The sequence below is a fragment of the Mauremys reevesii genome, linkage group 2 (assembly GCF_016161935.1).
Source record: "Mauremys reevesii isolate NIE-2019 linkage group 2, ASM1616193v1, whole genome shotgun sequence".
Lineage (NCBI taxonomy): Eukaryota > Metazoa > Chordata > Testudines > Geoemydidae > Mauremys > Mauremys reevesii.
This window is the reverse complement of record NC_052624.1, coordinates 18,391,057-18,404,949: the sequence shown is the minus strand read 5'-3', so window position 1 is coordinate 18,404,949 and position 13,893 is coordinate 18,391,057. Positions and strand designations below refer to the sequence as shown.

The 13,893-nt window shown below is 41.2% G+C and overlaps 1 protein-coding gene across 1 annotated transcript in view; it reads left to right on the top strand.

Moving 5' to 3' along the window:
* PAXIP1 (PAX interacting protein 1) overlaps window positions 1-13,893 on the top strand; it is a 91,146-nt gene that overhangs the window by 51,061 nt on the left and 26,192 nt on the right. The window contains exons 10-15 of the mRNA XM_039525041.1: window positions 5,503-5,640; window positions 8,412-8,533; window positions 9,137-9,321; window positions 9,478-9,521; window positions 11,360-11,427; window positions 13,199-13,301. Coding sequence (XP_039380975.1) covers window positions 5,503-5,640; window positions 8,412-8,533; window positions 9,137-9,321; window positions 9,478-9,521; window positions 11,360-11,427; window positions 13,199-13,301 — 660 coding nt within the window. The remainder of the gene's footprint in view (window positions 1-5,502; window positions 5,641-8,411; window positions 8,534-9,136; window positions 9,322-9,477; window positions 9,522-11,359; window positions 11,428-13,198; window positions 13,302-13,893) is intronic.

Sequence of the window (13,893 nt, the reverse complement as noted above, 5' to 3'; positions counted from 1 at the left end):
AAATATACATACATGTTTAAATTATATAAATTGCAACTAATTTTATACCAGTAAAACCTTTGTAGGCTTCATTGGGCATTTGCCAGAAGACATGGGCTGCACCTAACTTGCATTGAAACACATACATTTTACATTCTATTTTTAATCAAAAATAAATGCACACAATCTTAATACTTGCTTCAGGGGCTACAAGAGAAAATCAAACTGTAGACTGGCACTGTTTCTCTCAATCCAGTCTTTAATAGAAATTATAAGAAATGGTCCTCCTATTTTATTAATCAATGTGGTGGGGAGGGGGGTTAATCAGAATTCATAAATAATTTTTAAACAACTAGTTCTGGCTCCCTGAGTGGAGGAAAAGCATGAATAATGTGTAACATGCCTTTAAAATTAGTTTAATCTAGGACCGCAAACAGTAAAATGCTTACATATGGTTATTGTGTGGTGCCCATACAGGAGATGGTTGAGCACTTCAGTTATGCATTTCTTATCTTAACATGGTTTTTTATTTCCTTTAAGTGTAACCTCCACCCTGAATTTCCTGGGTTTATAATTTTCAGTTTTGGGATAATTATAACTTGTAATATTTGTTATCCTTAGATTACTCTCAGCCGTAACTGCATCTTACCATAGTTTTTTGTCTAGGAACAGAATCCATGAATAAGATTTCAATTAATTTTTCTTGTGTGGAAAGTTTGAAGAGTCTGTGTTCCGTTATTAAAATCACATGGGACAAGGAAAAGACTGATACAAATGGTAAATTTTCAGGGGACCTGGTTTTTAATTAATATTTTAACTCATAGAGCTATTAATAGATTTACCTGTACTTTCTCAGAAAATTCATTCTCTACTCAAATAGTAAGTGCTGTAAGTTTGGTGAGGATATGCTCTGTTTTTCATAGATTGTCTCTTTAAGTGAAGGATGGATCACACACCTTAACTACAGAGTTCTTCGAGTAGATGCAGCCACATATTCCATTTAGGTGTGCATGCAGCCAGCTCATCAGAGCCGGAAAACTTTGCCTAGCAGTGCCCATAGAGGGGTGGCACTGACCTCTCAGTTCATCACCTGGGGGTTGTGTTGGTTTCACATCACAATCCCCTCAGTTACTGAGAGCTTTCTCTGTATATGGTTGTATAGTTAGTACCCTACTTAGTGTTAGTAAGTTACTGTAGTTAGTTGCCTTGGATGATGCCCTCACCAGGGTTCAGACACTGCTCATCGTTTCGGAGGAGGGGCAGTCCCCATCAGTGATCCCCACACACGGTGCTTGTTCTGTTTGGGTGAGGGTCATGCCAAGGAGCGGTGTTCAGTTTGTAAATTGTTCACTGAAAGGACTCGGGTGGCTAGAGACCTTCCCCTTTAAGCATCACCTCCTCAAGCAGGCCTTGAGGCCTGTTTCAGCACTGAAGGCCATGTGGGATCAGCGGTCACCCTTTGGCTTGGCGAGTAATGCCGCTCCCTGCTTTAGGGCTGGCATCTCTCCCAAGAGATGAAGAAGCCGTTTGCCCTCCTGGAGTTCGCCGAGGAAAAGAAAAGCAGTCCCAACTCATAAGACCAGTTGGGACTGCTCCAAATTTAGAGATTCTTCCTCTTTGTCTAAGAAGAGTATGGACCGACACTGTGCCACTTCCGGCATATGGGATTGAGCAGTTCCTTCAAACTGCTCACTAGTTCTGCGTAGAGACTTGCAAGAGTTGCCTCTGGTTCTGGCCCTGGGGTGTCCGTTGAGGTCAATATCAATGACATCAGTGCCGGCACCAGCTGTTTCCACACCGATGGCATAGCGGGCAGCATCCCATCGGTTTCAGACTCCCCACTCTGCCTATCAGTTCTGGACTTTCTATTTGTCCAGGACTTTGCTGGGGTTACAGCATCTGTGGCCTCACTGGCACCGTTTGGGTGTGTTGAGAATCTCAGGGTCCATCAGCAGTGCAGCGAGGTCTCCCCCTGCCACAGACTCAGAGTTGAGGCCATTGCCAGACCTGGCACCGAGGACCTCCTTGGCACCTGTGTACTCCTCAGCACTGCCATTCTCTTGGCAGCAGATCCTGTCTTCCACCTTGTCACAGCTCCTGGCACCGCATGCAACTGTGATGCATTTGGCATCGGCTGTGCCAATTCCATCGTTGGCAACAGAACCTCTTTCCTACAGGGTAGCAAATGAGTCAGACTGGCTCCTTGCGCCATTGGGACTAGCTCCACCACTGTCCCCAGAGACCCAGGTCTCCTTGGGATCCAGGTTGGAGTTCTCCTCTTCTCCATCACTTGATCTGCACCATAGACAGTTTTCGGAGCAGCCTCATACTGAGACAGGCCCTGGCCCAGAGCCTACTGGCCATCATTTCCCTAAATGTATCCCCAGTGGCCTCCGTGGAATCCAAGGGACGCTCCTTGGTCTCAGAGGTTGCGCTCCTCATCCCATTCCAGAGCAAGATCACCAGGCATGTCGGTTCTACCACAGGTTCTGGCATCAGTTGCTGTCCTTCTTGGGGCCTCCAGAGTTGTCTGACAGTTTGGGGATGGGACTCATCCCTAGTGCAGCTGACCATTTCATCGTCATCCCCTGACGATTAAGCATTACCAGGCTCCTCTTCTCGATCCTTCAAGGTCTACCAGAACCTTTTGCATCATGTGACTGCTACCATGGGCATCCAGGCAGACCTTCGGCTGGAGAATAGTCACAAACTGCTGTATATTCTCCAGCCATCTGCCCTGTGAAGGGTAGCCCTCCCTATTAACAATGCACTCCTGGAGCGTTCGACGGTTCTTTGGAGTACTCTGCTTCACTGCCACCTGCAGTGAAGTGTTCAGAGAAGTGTTATTTGTACCTATGCAGGGTTTTGAGGGCTTCAGTTCCTATCCGGTCCCTAGTTCCCTGGTTGTGACTGACGCGAATGATAGGACCCGGCAGTGCAGATAAAACTCTGTTCCCAAGGACAAGAAGTCCAAGAGAGTGGACTTAATGGGTAGAAAAATCTATACCTCTTCTTCCCTGCAAACGTGTATTGTGAACCAGTGAGCATTGCTGTCCAAGTGTGATTTTATTAATTAGACTGCTGTGTCTAAATTTGTAGACCAGGAAGCCTCCAGGGAGGATTTTCGAGCATTGATAGCTGAGGGCTCTTTGGTGGCCAAGACATCCTTGCAGGTGGCTTTGGACGTGGCAGAGATATCAGTCAGAGTTATGGCCTCAGCGGTAACCATGAGAAGGGTATCTTGGCTGCAAAATTTGGGCATTGCTACTGATGTGCAGCAGACTACTGAGGACCTGCCTTTCATGGTTGAGTGCTTTTTTTTCGGATAAGACTGATGAAACCTTGCACTCATTTAAAGACTCCAGGGCTACCCTGTGTGCTCTGGGGATCTGTACTCCAGCAATGCAGTGATGCCATTTTTACAGTCAGCAGCAGCATCAACAGTGTAGTTCGTGGTGCTCCTTAGGGCAGTCTTTCCCTCCCCGGGGGAAATAGTAATAGATACCAGAGGCAGAGGTCTTCTGATACTGGTTTCAGTCAGTCGACTTGTCCTACCTCGGTGTCTACCAAGCATGTGTTTTGACTTGCTTGTCCAGGGTAGCAATCCACTTGTGACCTTTATGTCCCCGTCTCCCCAATTTGGAGACAGCTTGACTCCAAACTCAAGTTGGACTATGCCAAGATCACCCTCACTGCTCTAGCATGGCTGAGGCAATGTTGGTTCTCCAACCTTCTGGTGTTATCAGTTTGGCCTCCCATATCTCTCCCTCTTCATTCTGACCCAGCATCAAGGTCAGACCTTGTGTCCCACTCTCAGCTCTTTACCCCTCACTGCGTAGCTGATCAATGGTTAGACGACGAGGAGGAAGAGAAGGAACACATTTTGGAGGCTGTTCGACTGATCTAACTTAATAGCAGGAAACCCTCCATTAGATTGGCCTATTTGACCAAATGAGAACTTTTTTGGTGTGATCATTGGCTCTCCAGGTTCAGCTGATGTTGAGTGGGATTCAGGATGCCTTGGAGTACTTGTTGCATCTTCAGCTCTTGCACTCAGTTTGTTGAAGGTGATTTCAGCATTTCATCTGCCCATCCAGGGGAGGTTGGTGTTTTTGAATGCCATGGCTCTTGAAAGGAGTCCTTCATCTCCATTTGCCAGTGAGAGAACCAGTTTCTTTGTGGGACCAGAATATGGTCTTAGCAGCTCTGATGGGACCTTCATTTGAGCCTTTGGCATCTTCTTTTCCTCTTCTGTGTCAAAAGACTGCATTCCTGGTGGCTATAACATCCACGAGGAGAGTGTGTGAGTTTCAGGCTTTGATGGCAGAGCTTCTTTACATGCGGTTCTTTAAAGACAAAGTGACCTTGTGTTCACACCACAAGTGGTGTCTCAGTTTCACTTGAACCAGTGTATCTACTTGTCTTCTGTCCCAAGCTGCATTCAATCTTGGAGGACCAGCCTCTTCATTTGATGGATGTTAGGTGCTGTCTCTCCTTTTACCTGGAGAGGACTAAACCCTTTCATACTTGGCCTTTTCAGTTCCAGTCATATGCAGACTGGATGAAGGGACAAGCAGTCTTTTCGCAGGCAGTGTCCAGGTGGATAACTTCCTGCATGAAAACTGCATATGAAATAGCACGAGCTGTGCCCTCTCAAAGGGTGCAAGCTCACTCTACGAGGGCACAGGCTATGTCAATGGTGTTTTTAAGCAACGTTTCAGTATTGGATGTTTGCAAGTTTGCCACTTGGTCTTCTGTGCATACATTTACCAACCATTATGCCATTACTGCAGCATCCAGAGCAAATGCAAACTTTGTTAGAGCAGTCTTGCAGTCCTTGTTTAAGTAGCCACCAGGCTGCACCTTCTGCAGGTACTGCTTGTGAGTCACCTAAGTGGAATACACATCTGACTCTACTCAAAGAAGAAACAGTTACTTATCGTAACTGTGGTTCTTCGAGATGTGATGCAGATGCGTATTTCACAACACACCCTTCACACATCCCCTCTGCATCGGAGTCTATATGCATGATTTTTGGTGGGAAGGAACTGAGGAGTGTCGCAGAGGTGCTGCCTAGTGGAGCCAGGGGAGGGGTTACACCCATGAGGTGCAAGTGCCGCCCCCTCCAATTAGTACTGCTAGGCAAAAGTATCTGGCTCTGGTGCTCTGGGCGTGTACACATCTAAGTAGAATACACATCTGCATCACATCTCAGAGCTGTTGTTACAATAAGTAACAGTTTCCTTTGACCAGCTCCTCCATACTAATACATGTTTAATATTAAAAGAGAAATAAAATGTATCTTCCGGAACACCCAGGTCTAGTGTTCATAGTATGTCTGAAGGAGATGTAGTGTGAAAGAGGGCACCTAAAGGGCTGTGGGAAAGAATTGTATCCTGTGAGAGTTCAAAAGAGCAAAACATGTCTTTTTAATGGGTTAAGTGTGGGTGTCCTAGCATGCTGTTTTTAATATAAGTTAAAGCTAGAGTAACAACTTCTAACTGTATATACATGTGTTGGTAGGCTGTGAGAGAAAGGAAGAGGTGCATCACAGCACACTGGCTGAACTCCATCTTGAAGAAGAAGAAAATGATACCACCACATCGAGCCCTTCATTTTCCAGTGGCATTCCCACCAGGAGGAAAACCATGCTCTCAGCATGTAAGAAAACCCAATGTTAAAACAACTAGCATTTTCTTTAAAAGCGTAATTGCACCGAGTATTGAATATTTGTTGTATTGGGACTGCATGTCAGTATCCAGTGCATATCCAGAAAATACCTAATTGACTTTTCCCAGTGGTGGGCTTGGCTTCAGATACATGTAAATAAAGGATTTTCTCTTGTTCTTGCAAGTGGTAGTTAGAACTTTCCACTTCTATGGTGTGTACCATCCATTGATCTCATAGTGTTTTATGCATTAATGAGTTTTAAGCCTTACAATACCCTTTAATAGTTCTCCCTCTTACACATGAAGAAATTAAGGCACAAAGATTAAGCAAATTGTCCAAGATTGGACAGCAAGAATCAAGATTAGAGTCTAGGTCCCCTGTTCTTTAACCACTAGACTGTGATCATTTTTCTCTAACTTCATAGATGCTGATGTTCTTGCAACTGTGGCAGTTTGTATGTTTTTGTTTTTAATGCTCAGTATTGAGAAATCCCAATTTGCAGGACCAAAAAGAATAATGAAACCTGTTCTTAGACTGATAACTAACCATTCACAAACTCAAGAGATTGAATTTTGATACTTCAGGTTGAGAAATCATATTTTTTTTTGAGTGCAGTGGATGGCATCTTAGTTGCACCACTTTCATTAACACTAATGGCAAAACCCGCTACAAGACATTGAACTTTCCCCATACAGGGCCTGATCCTGCAAACATTTGTGTATGAAGTCAGTGAGTAATGTTTGCATGATTGGGGCCAAAGCCAGTAGTTTCAGTTCCTGTAACTTTTATGAGAAGATTTTGAATTCAAATCAGGAGGGACATATAGAATAGGAGATAGGAGAAAGCATCATCCTAAAATACCTAACTGGACAATGAAAGCTGGAAATTTTTTCAATGAGCAGAATTTAATGTTTGCATTGATGCCTGAAGCAGGCTTTGTAAAGGCAAAAAGCAAGCTATTAATTTGGATGTTAAAATATAACTTTAATCTTGAGTGCCTTCTCAATGAAGAAAACTTCATGAGGACTTCGTAGAAGTCAGACAGCAATACATCAAGCAGTCAGTCAGCACTGTGCAGTTCATTGCAGTATAGAAACTCATCTCATTGGTCCCAGGTCTCAGTTACTGTGGTCCTGCACTTGAGCCGGGAGTATATTGGGGAGCAAAATTAGCTTGAAGTTACCTTTTGTGATCTCCATATTGTGATGCAGCTAGAGTCCTGCTGTGCTCCTGGTGTAAATTAGTCTAGCTTCAGGGCCCTAGGAAGGAGAGAACAGTTTAGTGCCACAGCCGTGGCATGTGGGGGTGGGAGAAATGCTGATGTAGAGCTCTTATACCTGCTGAAGAGGTGCCCTATGCATGGGCATTCTCAGGAGTCTGTTTCCAGTCCTCTGAGTCTCCTTTTTACTGCTAGAGCTGCAGAAAAGGGCTATAGGTATCTGAGAATTTGGCCCATGTATTATAATATGCATAAATAGCAATTTTAATAATTATACAGGTACAGAAATTCAGGTTTGCTGTAGCCCAAACAAACACCACAGTTGAAATGAGGTATGTTTTCTAGGAATCCTGGCAATCCTTTCTTAGTTCAGCAGTAGCATTCTTTGGTAGTCTTGGATAGCTGTCATTTCTCACTATTGGTATGTTGACACTGCATTTTAAAACCTATGGCAGCAAGTCTCAGCGCTCAGGTTGACAGAGTTGGTCTTGTGCTACATGACTAAATGCAGCTGTGTAGATGTTCAGGCCCAGGGTGGGCTTCATAGCCTGAGCTGCAATGTCTACATTGCTGTTTTTAGCATCATAGCAGAAGCCCAAGTCTGTAGACGTGGGCTCTGCGACTCGGTACCAGGGGTTTTAAAACATAATGTAGACATAACCTTAGATTGCTTAGTTGCCAGCTCTCAGAATTAATGGCCTGATTTCAAGAGGCCTGGTAGTTTCCTCATTTTGTAACTTGGATCTTCCACACACTCAAACTGTACACATGTTGGTTGATTTGGGGGTGGTTAGAGGGGTTTTATTTCTTTGCTTTCTGGTTTCTTAATTTCTGCTTGACATTAATTAATTTACACTCTGTCTTTAATTCTTCTTTGTGCTTGTAAATTTGATATGTCTAGGAAACACATGTTTCCTAGACACCATGCACAAGTCCAGGCCTCTGTTGCAGATGTAGCAGTGGGATCTGCCATATTGAAAGCATCTTTGTTTCTGGCATCCTCACACCCCCTTCCAGCCTGAGCACTGCTTGCCACTCACTTATGTGTGGAATATACATAGGGACCAGCACTCAAAGAAATGGAAGTTACTTACTGTACCTGGAAGTTCTTTGAGATGTGTGGTCCCTATCTGTATTCCACTATCCATCCTCCATCCCCTGTGCTTTGGATCTGGTTAGATTTGTGGTAAGAGGAGGAACCAGGTGGGTGGCATCCACCCTCACTGCCTCTTATACCCTCACTCAGGAGAACAAGGAGACCTACTCTACCGGTGCAGTCCAACGGATACTGCTTGTTAAAATCTCCAGACTCAGGTGCATGGTGTGCATGTGTACCCATGTGTGGAATACAGATAGGGACCATGCATCTCAGAGAACTTCCAGTTACAATAAGTAACCTCCATTTCATTGAGACACATTGACAAGTTCACCAGGCTAGAGAAGAATAATCTCTTATTTATTTACAACCTGGGTGTAAATACTGTCTAGTTCTTTTATTATTTATTTATTTATTTATTGTAACTCTTGTTCTTTTCTACTCTAGATTATCTCAGTGACAGGATTTGTTGATAGTGACAGAGATGATCTCAAACTAATGGCTTACCTAGCAGGGGCCAAATACACTGGCTATCTGTGTCGCAGCAACACAGTTCTCATCTGTAAAGAGTAAGTGGTTTATCTCAACAGCATTCACATCTTCAGTAACCTATTTCCAGTCTAGCTACAAAATGATTCTTGATTACGTTAGTGACTTTCTTGCTATGTTATTCATTTATAGGTATTTCATGATAAAGGCACTTATGTTTTAATTTATTGTTTTCCTGGAGTGAGCTAGACAACTGCAGTATGGATGCCCAGTTTTATTAATTATATTACTAAGTCTGTTATATTCCAGTAATTTACAATTTTTTACTTCTGAGTTTAGAAAGCTAACTTTTGAGCCATTAAGTGTAAAGTTATTTCTCTTTAAGAGAGGATGCAGTTATTAGGACATTTATAAGTAAATGATTAATACTGATTGGTTAAAAGGTCTTCAACTAGTGCCATTTTAGATCTTCTGTTCTGGGCAGATATTCTAGCTCACCAACCATTCACGTCTATAGCAAAAATATCTCTTAGGAAAAGCACTTATTTGGCTGCAACTACCAATAAAAAAAAATCCATAGGGCAGGCTGAGAAGAGAATGTTGGTATTCTAGAACTTACTGAAGGAAGTACCTTTTTATTAATGTGTATATTTTCTTTCCCCCCTCCTCCCCCACACAATAAGGCCTACTGGGTTAAAGTATGAGAAAGCCAAAGAATGGAGGATACCATGTGTAAACGCACAGTGGATTTGCGATATATTGCTTGGAAATTTTGAAGCATTACGGCAGATTCAGCATAGCCGATATACAGTGTTCAATCTTCAGGACCCGCTTTCTCCTACTCAGCATCTAGTTCTAAATCTCCTGGGTAAGTGGGAATTTCCATTCACAATATCCTGTATCCCACAGAGATTAGCCTATTGGATAACATTATAATTATACTCAGTCATGTTGGACTGTGTCATCTTTTTTTTGTAACAAATTACTCACACGGTTCTATATGTTTTTTCTTCACCTCTTGTAGATGCTTGGAGAGTGCCATTAAAGGTATCATCAGAGCTTCTAATGGTATGTTGATTTATTCTTCCAGTTGTGTTTTCTAATAGTTATTGCTAGGGCTTTGTTGTATCCATGTATGAGAGAGTAGGTGAAAATCAGGATGCGCACGAACGTGTATTTTAAAAAAAGCCTCCTTGCTGTATTTGATGATGTTCTCCATGTTAATTTATTTTCATGCTTCAGGTGAGTAGAAAAAGAAAATAAATCATTTTTGCAAAATCCAAGCAATTTTGGGTGCCCACTTGAAACCTCTTAAAGAGTTCTGGTTTTCAGAGGATCATTATTCAGCACTTTCTGAAACTGAGGCCCCTTTTTAGACTTTTCAGGTTGGACAACCAAAATCATTAGTTACTTTTGAAAATCTTGGCCTTAATGCATAATATTTATACTGTGCAAAATTAAGGCAGAATTGTTCCATTCATATGGTTTCAAGTACTGTTATGCGTACACAATATCAAGTCCCAAAACCATGGACTTGGTACCAGGTGAAAGGCATTTGTAATCTTATTTAAGAATATTATGTTTTACAAAGTTATATTGATAAAAAATGTAGTAAGACTGTAGTGTAAACTGACAAAAGCAAGGAGATTTAGAGTGACTGTTCCACATTTTCCTCACGTTTTCTTGATATTGCAATCCATACTCTAGGATATGTAAAAGTTCTTTTTATTTTATTTTATATAGACTAATGTAAATACAAAAATTAAGGTTGAAGTGACAACTTCCACTCTGAATTTCCTTGTTTTTGTCAATGTATAATAACATTAACCTATTTTATGATCTTGAAAATTTTTAGACTAGGATTTCTCTAGCCATGTCAGGGTCATTCTTTTAACAATTTCACAATGTTTGACTTGCTTTTACGGTTAATTCCAGTTTGCACCAATGAATATACAGCTCAGTTGTACAGCAGATGGCATTTAGATAAAATTTCACATTGCACACACAATACTTGCCTTATCTTTTCTGTTCTGGATTATTTGTTATCTTAGTCTTATTACCATACTCTTTAGTAAGCAAGAGCTGAATAACTTTCTAATTCATTTCAACTTTTTTTTAGCTGTCAAAATATTTTAAATAATTCCATTTTTTCAAGCACTCAGCAGTTGACAAAACCAGTACTAAAGTATGCCTGACACCTGGCCTTAAGCCTGATGCCATCTTCCAGTTTTTTAAATGAATTTTAGACACTTAGGAATATGTTCTTGTGTGCCTGCACTATTTGGTACTTACCACAATATTTATGGAGGGACTGCTTGACTAAGTAGGCAGCAATAGGATATGCAGCCTCAATTTCTAGTTGCCAGTTGAAATGTAGCCTGTGCTAGTACATATTTTTCATCTGTGTGTAGATTTAGTTGTCTTCATATATTTTAAAATAAGTGTTCTCAACCTTTTTCTTTCTGATGCCCCCCCAACATGCTATAAAAACTCAACGGCCTGCCTGTGCCACAACTGTTTTTCTGCATATAAAAGCCAGGGCTGGGGCTAGGAGGTCACAAGCAGGGCAATTGCCTGAGGCCCCATGCCACAGGGGGCCCCGCAAAGCTGATTTGCTCAAGCTTCAGCTTCAGCCCCAGTGGCAGGGCTCGGGGCCCCAGGCTTCAGCACCGCACTGCACAGATTTGGCTTTCTGCCCTAGGCCCCAGCAAGTCTAACGACGGCCCTGCTTGGCAGACCCCTTGAAACCTGCTCGTGGCCTCCCAGGGGTCCCCGGAGCCCTAGTTGAGAACCGCTGCTTTAAAATATAGTAGTTAAATGTTTTATTGTGAAACAGAAAAACTAGGATGGCTAATCCGAAAGTTTGTGCGTACTTCAGACACAAATGTATGGTGGTCTAATTGCAGGGTGTGAGATTGCCCCTGAAACCAAAGCAAAATGAATCAAGTCTTCAGCCTTCTTCTAAACGGGCAAGGTAAGAATAACTGGCTGCCAGTGACAAAAGCTCATTAACTTCCTTTTGCACAGGACTTCTGTTTCCTTTGTTATTAAAAAAACTTAAGAGAATGTCCACAAAACTGTCCATTAGCTGTCAGCCTGGAACCATCAAATCCCTTACTTACTAAGATGGTTGTATCTGGCAGAAATGGCTACATGTTGCCAATAGGGCTGTCGATTAATTGCAGTTAACTCACACGATTAACTTAAAAAAAAAATTGCAATAAAAAAATTAATTGCGAGTAATTGCACTGTTAAACAATAGAATACCAATTGAAATTTATTAAATATTTTTGGATGTTTTTCTACATTTTCAAATATATCAATTCCAATTACAACACAGAATACAAAGTGTATAGTGCTCACTTCATATTATTTTTATTACAAATATTTGCACTGTAAAAATGATAAACAAAAGAAATAGTATTTTTCAATTCACCTCATACAAGTACTGTAGTGTAATTTATCAGAGGGGTAGCCGTGTTAGTCTGGATCTGTAAAAGCAGCAAAGAATCCTGTGGCACAATAAAGAGATTGCACTACAGTACTTGTATTAGGTGAATTGAAAAATACTATTTCTTTTGTTTTTTTACAGTGCAAGTATTTGTAATAAAAAATAAAGTGAGCACTGTACACTTTGTATTCTGTGTTGTAATTGAAATCAATATATTTGAAAATGTAGAAGACATCCAAAAATATTTAAATACATGGTATTCTATTATCATTTAACAGTGCAATTAATCACAATTAATATTTTTAATAGCAGGATTAATTGAGATTATTTTTTTAAATCACTTGACAGCCCTAGTTGCCAACTATGCACTGGAGGAGATGGAAAAAAGAGCACACCCAGCTAGTGAACTAGAAAGAGAGAGGGGAGGAGAGAATAGAGAGAGGATGTGGAGAAATTGTGGGGGAGAAATTAGAGAGGCAGAGAACTAGGGGTAGAGGGAAGAAAGCAGAGACAATGAGAGGAAATGGGATGAGAAGTGGAGAGGAAAACATGGAAATAAAAAATAGAAAGCAAAACTGAAAAAAGGATTTAAAAAGCCAATGGTACATAGAAAAGGTTGGGAGGGGAAGAGAGAATGGACAAAAGAAAGTGAAATGGAAACAACATATTCACATAAAAACATAATAATTGCAAAGGGCTCTTTTTAAATAAACTAAAAAGTGAACTCATGAGCCTTTCATGAATCAGAGACTACATCATCTTGTGAGAGTTTTCTTCACCTTGTCTCCAAAACTGAGTCCAGCAATTGAGCAGAGACTTCTAAAGGGTTAGCATTCATGGCACAAACAATACATTGCCTGTTAATATAAATGCTTAACTCTAAGATTAAAATCATGCTGGATGATTAGTTTGACATTGGTGATTTTCTCTAAGGAATCATTCTGCCATTCACTCTGTAAAGTCTACAATCCTTTATAATGGTGAAAATGTAAATAAGAAAAGTGGCCAGGGTATCTGATATGTTTCTGGAAAAGCACTGCAGCTTAGGAAGCCTTTTTGGAGATAGTCTGAGCTCCACTGGGTCAGGACTGTGCTCAGTCTGTTCCTTGTACCAACTTAAACACATCTTGTTCTCAGGTTGGCAACCCTTTTATCAAAAAGCCATAAAGCCTGCAAACTTTACTTGTGTGAGTAGTCCCATGAGTAAAAGTTTTGCAAGATTGTGCTTCAGTGGTTTTAAAATAAAGACATTGGTCCCAGTCATCATGATGTCCTGTATTTTTCTATTTTGTAGAATTGAGGACATACCACCACCTACAAAAAAGCTCTCACCAGAATTGACCCCAATGGTGCTCTTCACAGGATTTGAGCCTACACAAGTCCAGCAGTATATCAAGGTGACTTTCATATTTGTCACTTATGCACAATATTTTGGAACATTTAGCAACTTCAGATTATTTTCCCTAACACATCAAGTTTAATTTGTGTCTACAAGACTTTATCAGAACAGGCCTAATAGATATAAAGAGAGAAAATTGTAGGGAATGGTTTTTAAATAGTAGAGAACATAGTTTTTGGTAAATTGAGTTTTATTTGTTAGTTATATCCAAGTTAGCATTACTCAGGTACTTCATTTTACTCAGGTCTTATTTTTTCTTTCCTACTGTTCATTTTCAAAGAGGGGCGGGATACCTTCAGTACCTCCAATAGCAAACCAAATGACCAAGTTCAGGCGAGGAACATATGAATTACCATATTGAATCAGACCCAAGGTCCATCTAGTGCAGAATCTTGTCTCTTGACTCTGTGCAGCAGCAGATGCTTCACAGGAAGGTGCGAGATTACCCCATATCTGCCTACTCTGTGTTGTCTGTCTCCCATGAATGTTTAATCCTGCTTCTTCACAGACATTGTTTTAAATTTTAAAGCATGAGGCTTTATATCCCTTCCAAAACTTATTAACTGTTAAAACTCTGGATATTCTTGTTA